General features: G+C 38.7%; 1 protein-coding gene across 1 annotated transcript in view; it reads right to left on the reverse strand.

Annotated features, from left to right (window-relative positions):
- LOC150092763 (transcription intermediary factor 1-alpha-like) overlaps positions 1-20,107 on the reverse strand; it is a 366,172-nt gene that overhangs the window by 14,617 nt on the left and 331,448 nt on the right. Inside the window, exon 15 of the mRNA XM_090414272.1 lies at positions 6,349-6,548. Coding sequence (XP_090270398.1) covers positions 6,349-6,548 — 200 coding nt within the window. The remainder of the gene's footprint in view (positions 1-6,348; positions 6,549-20,107) is intronic.

The raw sequence follows: 20,107 nt of genomic DNA on the forward strand, positions 1-20,107 counted from the left end.
TTAGTATCCCATAATGCAACAGACATATCCATACGAACATGTAAAATGCTATGCATTATGGGAATGGTCACTACCTTGGTAACACTTCTGGGTCTGGTTCTCACTGATGAGATCACAATAAAGGTTAAAACTGCTCTGGGTAGTGGCCCTTCCCATAATGCATAGCATTATACATGTCCGTAAGGATATGTATAATGCTATGCATTATGGGAAGGGCCATTGTAGGATACTAAAGTAATTGATGTGAAGTCATTGGCCTCTATATATGAGTTGCACAGTTGTCAAGTGACTTAATGTGCAAACTTTGTTTGCTTACACTTGGATCAAGGATGAAACCAAGAATATAATTCCTTGGCATCTTTAATTTATAGTATCTGAGCTGATCCTGTGGCTTCCTCTCTTGGAGATGGTTGCAGCTGATTACTAGGGAGATAGTGATGCAAGGTAGTTTCCCGTTGCCTTCCTTGCCGTTATTTTTTTTTATGACTGTAGCCTGTATGTTCAAGGGTCTGGTTTGCCTGCTTGTAGAATGAAAAACTCCAGATAAATTGGAGGAAAAAAAACCCTGCTGTCCACGCCCAAGACCAGCTAACTTGACTATGGCTGAGGAAGACCCTTGAGCTCCTGACGTTGTCGACGGGAATTGAACCTAGGATACTCCTTCCCCAGGCATATGGTTGTGAAACGCAAAGCCACTCGGCTAACCGTGCGGACAATTTATAGTATAACCAAGTGAAAAAACTCTCAACAAATATGAAAGGCTGTCCCTCGAATCTGCCTGAGCCCTAAAAAACTTTCTAAACCTCAACAAATTTGGGCACATGAGACAGCTCCACATCTGGAAAGCATTAATCCTCAGATTAATGTTTTGTGTGTGTGTGTGTGTGCAGCAGGATCTTGATATCATTAATATTCTGGTAAAACCCACTACAAAAATTTTCCTGTTGTTTTGCCTTTGTAGACTTGTGCAATTTCCAAGAGGCTGAGGGTTTACCTTTGTCAGGTTTATATTTATCAATTGATTTAGGGATGTATGGACAACTATTGAATGCATTCACTGTCCCTGCACTCACCACACTCTTAGGCAATGCATTCCAATCACTCTCCATGCAAAAAATTTGTATGTGTCAGCCATTGTCCATCTCTTCCTCTGCACAAGCATTCAATACATCATCTGAGGTGTCAGGATCATTTAGTATGTTTATTTTACTTTCAGAGAATACCGAAGTATTCGATTTTTCTGTGGGAGTATCTGGTTGTTTATCGTTCAGTGATATCCTGGCCATAATTTTTTTTCGCAAGTGGATTTTTGGAGTTGTTTTGGGAGCAAGACCATAGGCTATATGACTAATGTGCTCTACAGTGAATTACTCATGATCATAAAGTTCAGGTATGGGGAAATTGTCAGATGGTAAACCAGACATACAAGTTTGAATTGCTATTGATATTTTCTTCACTGCACCTAATCAACTTAAGATTTCAGGCCAGGTGTGATGGTGGCCAACTTCCTTTTTTACATCCTATGATATATTTTGTTGTTTTAATCTTTTGAATTTTTTTTCATTCTTCCACCTCAGACATACAGATGAGCAGGCTGGATGATCTCCTTGACAGTAACACAGAGCAAGAATTATTATCATGCTCTTTACTACCACATCGGGCAAAGGTGGTAGAGCCATAACAAGGTGTTTGGGCATAACCATAGTTCTGACATTTAAAGTACCTCAGGAAATTATGGATGTATAGCCTAACAGAAGAATTTAGAATTCTTGGTTTAACAGATGTTGGAGGCATAGGTGTATTAAAAGTAAAGATGATGTTCCTGATTGCAATCAGGTGACCATCCCTATGTATCAGGATGCACCTCATATCTGTCATGAAATGATCTTAGTGCTTTATCAGATGTCACGGTAATTGGTATTTCACCCATTGTATCGGCTTTAGTAATTTTTCTGGGTGTTTCTAGCTAGATATTTCTACAAGGATATCACCAAAACGTAGTTTCTTCACCGTTTTGGGAGATCCTGCCAGTCCTCAACCCTTTGGAATAAAAAAGAATGACATTTTCCCTATTGGTTAAAGATACCAAGAAATTATAGGTTCCCAACAACATTTTCCCTATTGGCTTTTCACCTGTTGCATGGATAACCAGAAACACTGCATGTTTATACAGGTATCATGTCTTTTGTTTCTTACTTCTATTATCAAATTATGTACTTAAGATATCTTTTGGCCTCTGAAATATCTGAAGAGAAAAGATTCATGCTGAAGATATTTTTTGATTGGTGCCAAAGCTTCCCACTCACCAGAGTTGCACATGGATGCCCACTAGCCAGCAAGCAATAATTGTGCTTGAGAATGGAATACCAGGGCTACCCATATGCTACATCAGCACCACAACAAGTCTTGAATCCTGTCCCCAGACCATGGGATAGGAGACTTACTGCAGCACCCTTGACCCTTGCAGGCAAGCCCACTTATTTATTTATTTATGCTTATGGCTACATGAAACTGGTAAGTGAAGAGTACAATCACAATTTCCAGCAACAAATGATGAAAATCTTAACATATAAAAGTTCATTACATAAAAGGCACAACCAGCTTTCTAAGTCTTTCCTTTTTTTTTTTTTTTTTTTTTTTAAATAAAGCAAAGGTAACTTCTCATAATCAAGCCAGGGGCAATTATCGTCCTACTGTAACAAGTATGACAAAGCTGCATGTTCTCACAACACTTCACAACATAAACGTAGCTGTATCCTAGGTTTAATTAGAGAGCAGTTGTGTCTTGTGTGAGAAAACTTGATCCATTAGAGGGGAGCCCATTTCACATTACATCATCATCTTCTAACATGAGGAGGAGTTCTGTTGATACCATGATGAGGACTATGAGAGTGACTACGAGAATAACATCTTCGTGGTGAGACGGGACCATGATCTTCTGTTTCCTCCATAACCACCGCTACACCAACTACAGGTCAAGGTCCAGGCTGGAAAGCCAATTCAAGGCCTCATCCGTCACTTTGTGGATGTCCTGTAGGCCACCACCATGAAATTGGTGCTTGAACAGTCGTACACAATATGAGTAATCGTCTGAGCCACGGGAGAATAATCACAATAAGAGTGATCTGACAGCTTCCATTTATATAGAAGGTAGCCACATCTGTTCTGATTAGTTCTGATCCTGTTTATTGATGACCAAATCTTCCTAGGAAGATCAAAACCAGGAGGGATCTTCTAGCAGGAAGCCGTTTGTTGGACCAGTGTTCTCTCCATATGTCAGATATTGATGGCAGCAGAGCTGAAGAGAGTTTGTCTATGGACCAGAGAGGCTTTCTAGATTTGAGGCATAGACTACGTGGGTTTATGAGAGTCTGATGTAGGGGCAGGAGTGGGTTGCTCACTGCTTTATTAAATTCCTTAATCGAGGCTTGTCTTCTCCGTATGTGTGGTTGTGGTGGAGCAATGTTAGATAGAACAGGCAGTCAGGAGAGAGGGGTACTTCTCACTGTCCTACTAATTGTGCACATGGTAGAGTTTAGCTGGATGTCTATAATGTTAGTGTGTGTACTTCTTTCCCAGACAGGGGCACAATATTCTACTACAGAGAATGCGAGGACTAGTGCAGACAATTTTAGGACTTCTGCATCACAACCCCAGGTTGTTCCAGCAAGCCTTGAAATGATATTATTTCTGGTTTTAATTTTATTGGAGAGGTTGATGATGTGCCTTTTATAGGTTAGGCTTCTGTCCAGGCTCACCCCAAGGTATTTTGGTTGAGGTTCGTGTTCTACCATTTTTCCACAGAAAGAAAGGTTGAGTTGTCGATTTGCCTCTGCATTGTACAGGTGGAATACTGAGGACACTGTTTTCGTTGGATTTGGCTTCAAGTACCACTGCTTAAAGTACTCTTCCAGGGTGTTTAGGTCTGTATTCAAGGTTGATTCTAAGTTGGTAAAGGAGGTGGATTGATGTAAGATCGCTAGGTCATCGACATACATATACTTGCTTGATCTGGTATGAGGTAGATCGTACATGTAGATGTTAAAAAGTATAGGGGATAACACAGAGCCCTGAGGAAGACTGTTGTGAAGGAATCTGGGCTTGCTCTTTTTTCTGCCAATATGGACCTGGATCTTTCTGTTGGAGAGAACAGAATCAAAAAGTTGGAAAGTTTTTTTACACTTTATAATATTTTCTAGTTTTAGGAGGAGGCCCTGATCCAGACAGTGTCATAAGCAGATGTTAGGTCAATGAAAGTGGCTACAGATTTAAGTTTCTTCTGGAAGCCTGCTTCAATTTCAGTTGTCAGGGCCAGGACCTGGTCACAGCAATTTCTTCCTGGGCTGAAGCCAGCTTGGTCGGGAGTGCTCTTTTGATGAGTGGTGAAATTCTTTTAAGGAGAATTCTTTCAAAGAGCTTAAAGGTGGTGCAAAGCAAGGAGATAGGACACAGGTTTTTCACATCATTTGGATCTTTCCCTGGTTTGGGCGTGCCAATTATTTTGGCTTCCAGGCACAGCTTTGGTAGTTTACCAGTCATGATGATTTCTGAGAAAAGGGTAGCCAGCCATGTTTGGCCATGTTGACCAAGATGTTTTAGGAACTCAGGGAGTATACCATCCACTCCTGCAGCTTTGCCATTCTTGGTAAGTTTTAAGGCTATTTGTACCTCTTCCTGAGATACTGAGTATGCGAGTTCAGGAAGCTCGGGTTCCATCTTCAGGATTTGTCTGGTGGAAGCGTGTACAGCAATTTTCCTGGTAGAGCCAGGATGAATCTTGGAGGTTTTTAATAAATGATTAGCCATTTGATCAGGAGTTATCTCTGTTGTTGTTTTGTGTGTTGTTGGCTCTGCTCCACCTAATTTTCTCAGAAATGACCAGCTTCTCTGACTAATGTGACAAAATCGAGTTCAGTGATGGTTGAGATCCATCTTTCCTTTCTCTTGGATCTTCAGTTTCCTCATATTTGGTTAGGAGTTCTTCACTTTCTCTACTCCAACATGGGATATATTGTTTTCTGTAGCCTCTAGGGATAGAGGCTTTTGCTGCAGATTTGAGTAGTTTAACAAATCTAGGATAACAATTAGGAGTGGGGGGAACTGGTCTAATGGTTTGCTCGATTTGTTTCTAAAATGTAGTCCAGTTGGATCTGCAGAGATTCCATCTAACGATTGGTGTTCCTATCTCTATTAATGTAGGACAATGTTGACTATTAGGGAATCTGTTAAGGATGGCTCTGGTTGATGGTAGAGGGCGGTCTTCGGAGTCTTTAGTGACTATGCACAGATCTGGGATATAAGTTCTGTTCCATCTGGCTGATGGAACAGAAGTGACAAGAATAGAGTGGCAAGCCAACTAACTGACTGATACCAACCGCACCATCTAGGACTGCCTGTCATGACAAAGCAGAGGTCAAATAGTACCAGGATCCCCTTTCTGGATGTCCATGGGTCACACCTAATGGCAAACATGGCACAGGGTGTTGGATCCCAGTGATAGTGGTCTGGAAGACAAGACAGTAAAAAATGAACAATATAAGATTGGTGTTCTTGTATGCTTTTTTCCACTGAATGACAAGTCTGTCAAAAGTAAGAAAGGTGACAGACAAGAATTTAGTATATACCAGAAAGAGTGAAAGAGAGTTATTTAAGATGGGAACATGATGATAGTTTGTTGAAAGGAATGAATGTAGCCTCTAGAATATACTTTTTAAGATTCCAGTAGCTATATTCATCCCTTTCAACAAACTATCATAATGGTTTTCCCATCTTCTAAAGATAAATGATCTGAGCTTCCTTGTGACTGTCACACCTTTCTAACTTTGGCCAAACTGGAAGTTCAGTTAAGAAAAGATTTACAAGAACACCAATATTACATCATTAATAGGAAATATAAGAAATCTGGCCTTGCTCAACATAGAATTAATTCTGACCACAGTATCCAATTGTCTGAAACACAGTTACTCCATCACTGCCACCATAAGCTCAAATGTTTATTCGTCAGACTAATTGCATATCATTAACATTTTTTTAAAATAATATTATGTTTCCTCTGTTATTCATCTCTGTGGGTGGTTCTATGTATAACATCATATGGTTCTTATTGTTTTAAATAATCCACTGTTCATGCTCTACTCGGTATTCAACTGCAACCGATGATGACCTGTAATGTTCAGGTTGAAATATATGGCTATTAAGCATGTTATTCACTCTTTTCCTAGTGTTATCTTGTTAATTTGTATTGCTGAAATAACAAAACATAAAAACAGTTAGTGAAGCAGGAGTACAGAAGGAAGGAAGGGATACACAAGAACTTGAATAAGAATAAGCCGAAATTTTAGAATTCACCAGTATTGAATCAATGTGTCATCAGACCAAATTTTCTTAATCCTCTTAGTCCGATGTCGTTCTCCATCTGAACATGATGAATCATGAGATTCGTGTGTCTGACCAATAGCATCATTTGCATATGCTGGTAGATATTTATTTATTAGACCTTCAAAGTAGTCTTCCAAGATTTTAGCTGCTTCATAGAGTTCTGATCCTTTCTGGAGAAAAAAAAGAGAAAAAAAATAATGTCATTATTTAAAAGTGAATTAAAATCAAAGTTATAAGTATATATGATGCTTATAAATTTGATTTTAATGAACATTTCTATGAACAAATACATATACATTCGTTAATATAATTAACGACTATTTTAGCCTGTTTTTGTTTAGGAGTGTCCCTTATATTTAATACATTGGCTAACATACCTCAAAAAGGGATAAGGGGTATATTTATATTTTAGGGCATTATGGGCGAGTATAGAAGGCAATTATGGCAGAATAAAAAATGTGGAAAAATTTTGTACATACTTTGTTTTTGGTTTAAAGATGCCTTCTAAATCCAAGCTCTTGCTGAAAGGTTGTATGTAAATGGGAGGGGGAGGAAAGAACATGGGGATGTGCTTGAGACCACGGGAAATAAGTTTGGAAACCCGGGTTACTATTATATATATATAAATATATATATATATATATATTATTTTGTTGTGGGGAGAGGGAGGGAGAGGGGGGGGGGAAACGAAGGGGAAGGGTATCCTATGTGGAAACTGGGGCAAGGGTTTACGGGGTGTGGACCATTTCGGTCATCGTTGGAACTTTGTGGGAATGACTGTAGGGCTATGTCAAGGCTGCAAGTTGCATCTGCCAAATTTGGGCATTTGTTGTCGCTAAATGGCCGGAGGCATGGCTTAATTTGAAAGTTTTGGAACGTCCAACATTCGGAAATTAGGTAGGGGCGGTGGATGTTGATAGAATTTCCATCGCATTTTATGGCAATAGTGTTTAAGAGGAGTAGCATGGGAATTTCCCAGAAACTATACTTAATTTTTATTGTGTTTGTAACCATAAAGCCCTTCAACCATTGGCTCTCTACTCATACCCCCCCCCCCCCCCGTGATACAAAATACACTTTAATTATAAGATCGTTTTAGCACTCGTTCCAAACACTAGGCTATGTCATGAGCTCACATCATACTTTTAACGAATGTATAACCTTCACAAAAGTAAACTATCAAAAAACCATCCTCACATACACTGCGCAAAAAATGCACATAACATTCCTCAAGCACTGCCTACATCACAACGTCATGCCAAACTTTGCTACAGTACGTGGTAACCACTCCATTCCCGGGAACAAAAAAATTTGCTATCGAGCTTCATGAGCACTCATCAAGCAGGCCATACATGACAAATTCAGAAAGAAATATCAAGCTTATTCTTACATCCAGAATACAAAACGTAGACTGAAAACCTTAATGTCCTCTAAAGAATGGGCAGTTTTCTCTGAAAGCACCCAAACACACATCAACGACTATGTGCTGTTAACTGAAGCTCGACACACAAAAGAATGGTATGTGTTAACAGGCACAAAATACATTACACATACTGTTCCCGATCTTGCTGACACCTCCGCCTCACGACCCACACTTGACAACTCCATCAAAAATCTGTCACACCACATCCTCACACCCGACGAGATCATCATCCTAAACAAAGGTCATAACTTCGCGATATCCCCTAAATTCGTACCGAAAAAAGACATCATCATCGAAATCCAAGCGAAACTTGAAAATGACCCAAACAGAGACACAATATTCCAAAAAATAAACAACATTATAAATAGCAAAATAATAGTAAAACCCAACATCACTCCCAACTTACAAAGTGCCCTTTTATCCTTAAAAAAGAACCCTGATATCATGATCACAAAAGCTGACAAAGGAGACACCATTGTCATCATCAATAAAACTGATTACCACAACAAAATAATGGCCGTCTTAAACGACCAACACACCTACCAAATAATCCACAATGATCCTACCCCCGACCTCATAAAACAGATAAACAGCACCTTGCACACCTTAAAAAGTCAAAACAAAATAGATAAAACCACAATGAGACACACAACCCCCTGCACTACACGCACCCCCTATATGTTCGGGAACATCAAAACCCACAAAGACGGTTATCCGATACGACCCATAGTCTCCTAAAAGAACACCACCACAGCTCCTTTATCAAAATTTGTTGCCAAACTCATCAAACCACTACTAACGTCTATCTGTATGATTAAAAATACAGATGACCTATTCTGGAAATTAAGCAACACTACTCCATCCCAGGATGACATCCTCTCCTCACTAGATGCAACTTCATTATACACCAACGTTGATGTTCCCAAAACTTTAGACATCGTACACACACTACTCTCTGAGGACCACACCCTACACACACGCACAAAATTAACACCAAATGACATCATTAGTTTGATTAAACTCACAATATCCGCCAACTTCTTTAAATTCAACAACTCCTTATATGTTCAAATTTTCGGTCTCCCAATGGGCCAAAACATCAGTGGACAATTAGTGGAATTATTCCTGGCACACATTGAACCACTTCTACTCCCCCCCCCGGCATCATCTTCTATGGTAGATACGTAGACGATATTCTATGCATTGGCAAACCCTCACACATCTCCGCCCTTACAAACATCCCTCAATGATTTTAGCAACAGACTACAATTCACCATGGAAACAGAACAGAACAAATCCATCAATTTCTTAAATCTTACATTAATCAGAAGCCATAACAGAATAGCCACGAAGATATTCCACAAACCCACACATGTCGGAAACTACCTCCATTCAATTCATACCACCCATATTCCGTTAAAAAATCAGTCATCCTATCACAATTTATCAATGCTTACAAATTCTCAACCAACAGCAATTTTCTTAACACAGAACTCAAGTATTTAACACAGGTTTTCAAAAATCGCAACTACCCCACACCTCTAATAAATTACGCAAACTATACGGCAAAATCCCGTCTTAACAATAATACAACAAAAGCAACTTCCCGACACGTATGGTCATCAAATTGCCGTACATCCAAAACACATACAAGGCTTACAAATACATTTTCAAAAACACGGACTATAAGCTAGTATTCACCACAAACCAAAAATCAGCAACTCTCCTAAAACCTACTAAATCTCTCACTCACAAAGAAATATTCAAACACCACAACGTAGTCTACAAATTTCCTTGTCAAAAAGACTGTGACGTCACCTACATGGGCTCTACAATTAGGTCATTATGGACTAAACTACAAGAGCACTTCAGGGATTGCAATATTCCCATTCCAGAATATCTGAACACAAAAAAACATTGCAACATCAAAAAGAAAAACAAAACACAGAATACGGGGAAGACAGAAATTGCAGCTCACGCCCTTGAACACATCCCCCAAATTGACAAAGCCATAATCAGACAAACAAGAAAACGAAACAATGCTTAGAATATCCGAAACTATTGCCATAAAATGCGATGGAAATTCTATCAACGTCCACCGCCCCTACCTAATTTCCGAATGTTGGACGTTCCAAAACTTACAAATTAAGCCATGCCTCCGGCCATTTAGCGACAACAAATGCCCAAATTTGGCAGATGCAACTTGCAGCCTTGACATAGCCCTACAGTCATTCCCACAAAGTTCCGACGATGACCGAAATGGTCCACACCCCGTAAACCCTTGCCCCAGTTTCCACATAGGATACCCTTCCCCTTCGTTTTCCCTCCCTCTCCCCACAACAAAATAATATATATATATATATATTTATATATATATTATTAATAGTAACCCGGGTTTCCAAACTTATTTCCCGTGTCTCAAGCACATCCCCATGTTCTTTCCCTCTCCCCCCCCCCCTCCCGTTTACACACAACCTTTCAGCAAGAGCTTGGATTTAAAAGGCATCTTTAAACCAAAAACAAGGTATGTACAAAATTTTTCCACATTTTTTATTCTGCCATAATTGCCTTCTATACTCGCCCATAATGCCCTAAAATATATATACATACCCCTCATCCCTTTTTGAGTTATGTTAGCCAATGTATTAAATATAAGGGACAATCCTAAACAAAAACAGGCTAAAATAGCCATTAATTATATTAATAGTGTTTAAGAGGAGTAGCATGGGAATTTCCCAGAAACTATACTTAATATACATTCATGTTCATAGAAATCGCATCACCTTACATAAATATAGCTTTTAATACTCAAACGGTCATTTTCATCGGCTTATCATTCCCACGGGTTTCTGTATAATGTAATAGTTGCTGCTATTGTGTTAGAAATTTTTATGCTATAAATAGACAGCAAGACCTAGTTTTTGCATTTGTAAATACAACAAATTCAAATTTGTTGGAGCTTGTAATGGGAGGAATTACGTCATCATGCTCACGACTATCTTTCTCTCGGCCAGGAAACACTCCTCGAGGCTTGCATGTGTTTGCGTGGTAAATTTAAAGGGGCATTAATTAAAACTTGCGTGTACTGTCGCGATTAATTTCACTGCATTAATCAAATCCCACATTAAGCAAGGGATACCTGTACACTTTTTGGTGTCTTCCCACAGCCTCCCCTGTATCGATATTGCGAGCTTTATATCCATCCCAATTTGTTCTAATTTGTATAATAGAGTTCTGCATGGTATTCTGTCATATGCCTTTGCAAAATCCAGCAGTATCATCGGATAGCTATTCCCTTTATTCAACTCAGTTGTTGCTCTATTATAAAAATCTCCTGTAAGTATTTGTAAGTACTTGTTTGATTGACTGGTCATCAAAGTGGTTTGGCCAAACCACTTAATTATGATGGAATGTTTGGTCTTTTGAACAGGTTTCAAAATTCCTCATTATCTTTGTTCACACAGTCAAGTATTTTGATTGAAATATAGAGTTAGATGGATGAGTAGTATCATATGAGATAAAAAATAGAAAATGCTGTGGAGGGTATATAAGGAGGTTATAAAAGCTCACGAGAAGTACAGGGCACAGGCAAGAAAGGTAACCATGGTAGGGAAGGAAAAATTAAATTGAGAAGAAATTAGCTGACCAGGTTAAAGAAAATTCCAGACTTCTTTTTGCTATGAGATAAGTAAAAGGAAGGAGGACTATGGAAGGATAACTTTAATGAGTACTAATGGTAGTGAGGCAACATATACAGACAAAAATAATTGAGTTAATGAGTGATGATGTAGCTAATGTCTATTATCCAAGATGATGTTACTGTGACAGATGTCATAGGAACTGATGTGAAAGAGGTTGATCAACTTGCTACACTGATACTGTGAAATTGGCAGTTTTTTTTTTCTAATTTGAGTTTTCTTAAATAAATTAGTATATTTTTAGTACACTATTATAGTTTTTAGTGGCTTTATTGTATCTGGTGCATTTAAAAAACATAACTATAGATATACTGTTAATTTTAGATAATTTTAAAAATGGAGCTACAATTCTGTTAGAACAAAGTGGTGCTGAAAGCACAAGTTAACATAGATGCTGAAGACTGAAACCATTATTCATATATTTTTTGATGATACACAGGAGGATAACTTGAGATTTCAAATATCCTGATTAAAACAAATTATTAAGCACTCAACCAGAGAATTAGAAAAAAAATCAAGAAATGATTAAAGAAATCCATATAAGGATAAGAAAATGACAGAACGAGAAGAGGCAGAAAATGGTGAAATAGGTAGATTAACCATGAATAATAATAATAACAACAATAAAGTAAGTCAATTAAAGTAAGAAAAAAGTAATATGGTATGGTAATTATTATTATTATTACGGGCAACTCCAGGGAGTCATTAGACTCATCGAGGGAGGCCCCAAATCATTTTCATCACAACTATTCGACATTCATACAGTATCTATCATACCTCGCCTTAAACTCATTCACTGTCACAGCATCCACCACAGACTCAGGGAGCGCATTCCACTCATTCACTACTCTAAAAGTAAAGAACCCAGCTCTAACACCTTTACTAACCACACTTTTGCCCAGTTTCCATGGATGTCCCCTAGTCCTCCCACAACCAGCCCTGTTCTCAAAAATATCTTCTGAATTAATTTTATAGAAACCCTTCAGTAATTTGAATGTCTCAATCATATCTCCCCTCCTCCGCCTATCAACCAATTTTTGCAACCCACAAATCCTCAACCTGTTCTCATACGGTTCATTCCACAGACCTGCTATCATCTTGGTCACTCGCCTCTGGATCCTCTCCACCTCCTCCCCATCAAGAAGAAACCTAGGTGACCAAATCTGAGCACAGTAGTCGAGATGAGGTCTTATCAAGGCTCGATACAGAGGAACAATAACCTGCTTGTCTCTGCTTGTCAACATATTCTTCAGCAACCAAGTGATTTGATGAGCTGATTTGGCCACTTTTGCAATGTGTCCCCTAAATTTCAATTCCTTATCCACCAACACTCCTAAATCTCGTGCCTCATCAATTTCCTGGAGCACGGTTCCACCAATGCAGTAAACTGCCTCCCATCTTTTCACCCCAAAATGCATAACCTTACATTTTGCCACATTAAATTGACATCCATTCTCCCTAGCCCAGACCTCCAATCTATCCAAATCATCCTGCAAAATTTTGACGTCATCTGCATTCACTATTGCCCTACCCAACTTTGCATCATCCGCAAACAAATGAACTGTTCCTCTCAGATCCTTTCCTATATCATTTATGAACAAATTAAACAGCAGTGGTCCAAGAACAGATCCTTGTGGTACACCACTAGTCACAGGCCGTCTTGTGGACTCTACTCCTGAGTAAACCACTCTCTGATATCTCTCCGTCAACCACCCTCCTATCCATCTCACCAACCCTATGTCCATTCCCATATGCTGCAATTTACTGATTAGAATTCCATGTGGTATCCTGTCAAAGGCCTTAGCAAGGTCCAGCAGAATCACTGTAAACCCATTACCCTTATCCAGTTCAGCCGTCACTGTGTTATAATACGTGAGCAAGTTACTGAGGCATGACCTACCCTTCACAAAACCATGCTGTCCCCGATACAGTATCCCATTTTCTTCTATCCAATCTTGTATTTTCCTCTTGACTATTTTCTCTACGACCTTGATAATGATTCCTGTTATGCTGATTGGCCGGTAATTTTCAACAGCAGCCTTGGAACCACCTTTGTGCAGTGGAACTATTTTCCCCTCTTTCCACCCCCTTGGGACTGACCCAGTCCTGAGGCTCAAATTAAACATAATGGTCAAGGGCACTGACAATTCTTTTGCCGCTTCACGTACGACACGAGCTGGTATACCATCCAATCCCACAGATGTATTGACATTGAGGTTCTGTAACAGACTAGTTACCTCTACCTCATTCATCACAATTCCAGTATAAGCTGTTGGTTCCTCCATTTCCGCAAGGCCACCACCTGGATGATATACTCTTGCAAAGTGCTCGCTCAGTAATTCCACAACATCGACTGATTCAGTTACCTCCCTACCCTCAGCATTTTTTAAGATCATTCTACCATGAGCATTTTTCCTTTTACTTGCAACATATTGAAAAAACTGTTTGGGATTCTCTTTAGCCTGCATGGCCAATTTCCTTTCGTAATCTGCTTTTGCTTTTCTTAGCACCCTTGTTACCATCCTGGCCTGAGCTTTATACTGTTCATGCACCTGATGGTCACCCTTCTCCTTAAATTCCCTCCACAATTGTTTCTTTTTTTGCAGCTCAAGCTTAATAGTGTTATTTATCCATTTAACCCCTACCTGATTTATTATTCGGACTCTTGGTATACAGTCAACCATTGCCTCCTGCAAACAGTTCTTGACCACCTCCCATGCACCATCAACATCCAGCCCTTGCAGTTTTACATGCCATGGCATTGAGCCAAGCACACACCTAAGCTTGTCATACTTACCAGCCCGATAATTCCACATATACCCTGTCTTAATTGTAAATTCGACTCCTTTAGCCACCTCCCAAGTCATGACCTTATGGTCACTCTCACCAATTGGTGGCAACAAGGTCATGTTCGTTACAGCCACATTCTCAGTTGCAATTACTAGGTCCAGCACTCTCTGCCCCCTGGTATTTTCCAATACATGTTGCCGTAGATAGTTGTCCCTTAATAACTGCATAAAATCCAATTCCTTCCTCCCATGTGCCCTCTCCTCTTTCCAGTCAATATTACCATAATTGAAATCACCCATAATAATTACCCTCTTTCCATTCATTTCTTCTATTTGCTTATGCATACTATTCCCACCATCCACTCCATCACCCGGTCTATAGCAGCACCCAATTGTATATTTTGTTCTGCTAGATTGTATCTCACACCAAACAGCCTCAAATGTGCTTTTTTCCCCATCCTGCAGTTCAACTTCTATACTCCTTGGCTGAAGCTCATCAGCTATCATCAATAACACTCCTCCCCCCTTTTTATTCACCCTGTCACTCCTGAACACGCTATACCCATCGCATTCAATCCCACTAGCTTTATCATCTTCTGTCAGCCATGTTTCACTAATACCGACAACCTGTGGCCTGGAAGTGCCAACCATGGCCAAAAACTCTTCCTTCTTGTTCCTAATACTCCTGGCATTAGTGTACATGAATCGCAGAAGCCCATTGTCCCATCCCTACTTTGATTCCTTATACTAATTATCCCATTCTGATTTGTTGTCCGTCGTACTCGCCCGGGCATAATATACTCATTCATACACTTAACTGCCCCCCCTAAAGTCTGCATATCTACTCCCCCCCCTCTTAATAAATCTAGTTTCCCTGAGTCTGTACATCCACTTCCACATCATTCATCAACACTCTTTCAAGTCTCCGTACACCAACTCCATTCAAATGTAACCCATCCATCTTATATAAGTCCTTTCGCCCATCGAACTCATTCCACACATCCACAAATTCCACACCACTCTCCATGCATAACCCACGCATAAAGTCATTGGCAATTATGGCCCTCCTTCTAAACACTTCGCTGTCATACCGCGGTAAGATACTCACCATCCTAACTCTCTCACTCTTCTCTTTTGCTACCTCAAACAACTCCCTCACATCCTCTATCATTTCCATTTTGTCCTCTTTCAAATCATTCGTTCCTGCCACTATTATCATCTCTTTCACCCTCTGTTTTTGCAGTCGAATAGATTCGCTGACGTCCTTTATGTTCGCTCCCGGCTGGTACGACTTCGTTAAACTCTCAATTATTACGCCTCTTAATAGCGAATCCCCATACAGCACTCGCTCCTTCATTTTATTGACGTTTACGTACATTCTATTGTTTGCCGTCACAGACTTCCGCCGGTTATTTGTCGGTACGTTCAACACACATTTTTGCATACGCTCCAGTTGTCGTTTGGCTCTGTGTATCGCGCCATTTAAACGGGCAATTTCGCTACTCGCATTTATCTCACCATTTTCATTATCGATCAAATCATCCATTCCTTCGGTGTTTCTACCTTCATTTACACTTTCAGCGACGCTCTCACACATATCTGGCACTACCACGCAATTCTCTAGTACACCGCCATTTTCTGCATTCTGACTACCGTTAACGATATCAGTCTCGATACACGAAACACGCTTGAAGTCCTCATTCTCTTTACACTTTCTACACATATTAACTCCACTATCACTTTCTAACCAGACTCCTACCGCTCTTCGCAAGGCATACATCTCACAGACAGCACATTGCATAAATTCTTTTACATCAAAACTCTTAAGCAAGCATGGCGACCTGGCCGCCATTTTTTTCTTTATCGGTGCCATGTGTACGCTATCTTTTCTTAAAAATAATAGTTAAAATAACAGAAAACACGCAAAAATTGCACAGACACACCAAGAAACAAAAAGCAAACAATACTACTTAAAATTCTGGTAAAATATCTAATGTTAACACAAAATAATACTGATCTTTTCAGGAGCTCTCGACAAGCCGACGATCTAATCCGTGCGACACAGAGCTTTTAGCGAAATGGGCACTAGTTAGTTGAACAACTCTTGCATCTATCACTCTCGTGTCATCTGCATTTAGAACAGTTATACTTTCATATTCATTCTTTCTTTTACTTTCAGAAAATTAATAGTCTTGTGGGTTGTCTTTAGCTTGCAGATCCATTTTCTTTTCAGTAATAAAATCATAAAATTTATGCCTTCCGACAGAGTAATCACTTCAAGCTTCCCAGTGACAAAAATTAAAGAGGTGGTAAATGTAATAAAGAAACAGAAAAGAAAATGGAATGGTAGTGATTGTTGAAACTAGCGATTTAAGTAGTGATAAATACAGTATGAGAGGGGTGTGAAAGGATTATTCAAAGAAGTGAGGAAGAAGAGTAAAAGAGTGAAAATTATTAGCTTATTGCCAATGATATAACAGCAGCTAAGATAAGGAGAAGGATTATGATACCAAATTATTCAATGCACAGTCTGTGTGGAAGAAATGAATGTGAGTTTTTGGAATCGTGGAGTGAGTTTGATGGTAGAAAAAACTTGTATAAGAGAAAGAAAGAGATGGCCTGCACATGAATGGATTTGGCATCAGAGCCTGGCAAAATTATTTAATGAGATGAGACTTAATGCAAGGAGTCAAGATAACTAGATCAACATGGGAGGAATGTGTAATTTCAGTTATGGTATGCAAACACAACAAAGATATGAACATCATTAAGCATGATTATTAATCTGGTGAAGGGTAGAAATGTATGCTTTGGGTTCAGACTTTTGTAGTGTCTGAGGATAGAAAAGAGAAGGTTCCCAACTAGAGATGTAAGTATATGAAAAAGCCAGGAGGTAACTTGCCATGTCTAAACACAAATGCCAGGAGCATCAGGAACAAAAGGGTAGATTTTGTTGTCTTGAAGAATACATTTTGGGCTAAGATTGTTGGCATTAGTAAAACCTGGTTCTCAGAATCGGATATAGTAAGTAACTAGAATTTAGTGTAAAGGGTATAGTGTTTAAAGGGAGAGCAGATGAGATGGGGTGGGGTACTACTACTAATAGTATCAGGTGATTTTTGTCCAGTTATGGAAGAAACTCAGAAAAACGATAATCATATCATCCCAGTGAGTTTGAGGCTATCTGGTATGATGATGAAACTAATATGTGAAATATATGGCAGAGTGTTTCTAGAGATCTGGTGGTTCAGCTACTAAGGATGAATGATGAAATGCATTGCCAAATTACCCTGATAGATACTAAGCAAGTAATCATTATGGGTGATTTATCCAAACATTGATTGGGTAGAAGAGAAATCTCATGATAAGAATAAAGAAAAATCTACTGAGCTATAGTGAGACAACTTACTCAAACAGGATGTGAAAGAAGGAACTTGAGGTCCAAGAGTGTTAGATGTGATCACAGCATTAGAAGGGAGTCTCAGTTAATAATGTGACTATTTTGCCAACAACTTGTGACAGTGATCGTGCTATAGCTAACTACGGCAATAATTAAAACAAACACAAGTATAAACCACAGTGAAAATTATTTAATTGTAAATATTTCATCCTAAGTATCTTAGGACATCATCAGTACAGTATTTAAACAAAAATTAGGAATAACATACAGTTAGGGCGCATGATTACAATAGAATCTCATGAAAACGTGCATAACATGCTAAAGTAGTACAAAAAAAAAAAAACGTTAATTATTTAACACAGTTTTGTATGATAATTTCCCATACTTTAGGAATAGTAAGAACATCGTTGCGGTTTAGGTTTGGTCTGTATAGTAGGGCTTCAGAACTTTCTTTGTATAAACGTTCATGTTTAAATAAAGATCTATGTAAAAGTTTAGCCTTTTCCCAATGGATCCTATGGTTTGGATTTTCAATTCCGTGTTGAGAGAGGCCAGATTTCTGCGGTTTAAGAAGGCGAATGTGGTCTTGATGTTCCGAGATGCGTTTCTGAACAGACCTACCTGTCTGTCCAAAGTAAGATAATTTGCATGAGCATGGAATCTTATAAACACCAGGTAACATCAAGGGTGAGAATTTGTCCTTAGGAGAAGGTAATAAGTTGCAAATTTGGTTGATAGGTTTGTAAGTAGTGGCAAAATTGTATTTCTTCATAATTTTAGAAAGCCGTTCTGAGATGCCTTTAACGTAAGGTATGGGAATCCTATGCATTTCTTCCTGTCTGGTTTGATGTATGCAGAAGTGACTGATGATTATTACCTTCTCCTAAGGATAAATTCTCACCCTTGATGTTACCTGGTGTTTATAAGATTCCATGCTCATGCAAATTATCTTACTTTGGACAGACAGGTAGGTCTGTTCAGAAACGCATCTCGGAACATCAAGACCACATTCGCCTTCTTAAACCGCAGAAATCTGGCCTCTCTCAACACGGAATTGAAAATCCAAACCATAGGATCCATTGGGAAAAAGGCTAAACTTTTACATAGATCTTTATTTAAACATGAAGCCCTACTACACAGACCAAACCTAAACTGCAACGACGTTCTTACTATTCCGAAAGTATGGGAAATTATCATACAAAACTGTGTTAAATAATTAACGTTTTTTTTTTTTTTTTTTTTTTTGTACTACTTTAGCACGTTATGCACGTTTTCATGAGATTCTATTGTAATCATGCGCCCTAACTGTATGTTATTCCTAATTTTTGTTTAAATACTGTACTGATGATGTCCTAAAATACTTAGGATGAAATATTTACAATTAAATAATTTTCACTGTGGTTTATACGTGTGTTTGTTTTAATTATGATCGCACCACAGGTTTCGTTATTTAAAAAAAAACTATGGCAATGTTCAAATCAGAATGGGTTATATACTGAATGTCAAAGATGACAAACTCAGGAGAATTCTATCTTTGGTCCCATGGAATCAGTTACTGAATGAATGGGAAGGATATCAGCAATGCATGGGAAGCTTTGAAAAGTGCTTAAATGAGGCCATATTGGAATATGTCCTTATAGTTCAAAGAACAAATAGGTTGGGAGTGAAATGGATGTGCAATGTTATTAAGTAACAGATCCATAAGAAAAAGAAGATGAGATGGAAGGAATATCATGAGAATAAGAGAATAGTAATGAGAAGCTAAATTGGAGTATGAAAAGAAACTGGCTATGTAGGCAACGTAATGTAGCATACTGATAACAAAAGAGTTTCATTATGTTGCAAGTAAATGAAAACGTAAATGTGGAAGAATAACTTTAGTAAATGCAGGTGGTACCAAAGTGTAAGGAGCTGATGAGATTGTTCAAAGAATGAGTGCTCACGTTGCTAAGATCTATCAACCAAGCGTATGTAATATTGTACTATGCTGGATGAAGAGAGAGGTTCACAAGAATGAAGTTCAAGAGCTATTGCATAACCTGGATAAGAATTCTGCAAAAGGGATATATGGGATATCAACATGCACATGCTAGAGTTAAGCCAAATTGGCCTTGACATGTTTGTATAATTTGAGTCTCAGCTCAGGAAAGACCCTGAGCTGAGACTAAAATTATACAAATATGGAATAGAAAGCATGTATGATAGCTCTGCTATACAAGGATGGTGCAAAAACCAATTTCTCTAAGTACAGACCTATCAGTATTTCCAGAGTGGTGACAAAGATTATAGAAGTTAGTAAAAACTTGCATTAAGAAATGGGTTGACAGCCAAGCTACACTTTACAAAGAACAGCATGGATTTACTAAAAAAAAGGGGAGAGAGTCATGTTTTAGCAATTTGCTCATTTTATAATAATATT

This window comes from Typopeltis vanoorti, chromosome 25 (assembly GCF_054136105.1).
Source record: "Typopeltis vanoorti isolate ZY-2024b chromosome 25, IOZ_Tvanoo_1.0, whole genome shotgun sequence".
NCBI lineage: Eukaryota > Metazoa > Arthropoda > Arachnida > Uropygi > Thelyphonidae > Typopeltis > Typopeltis vanoorti.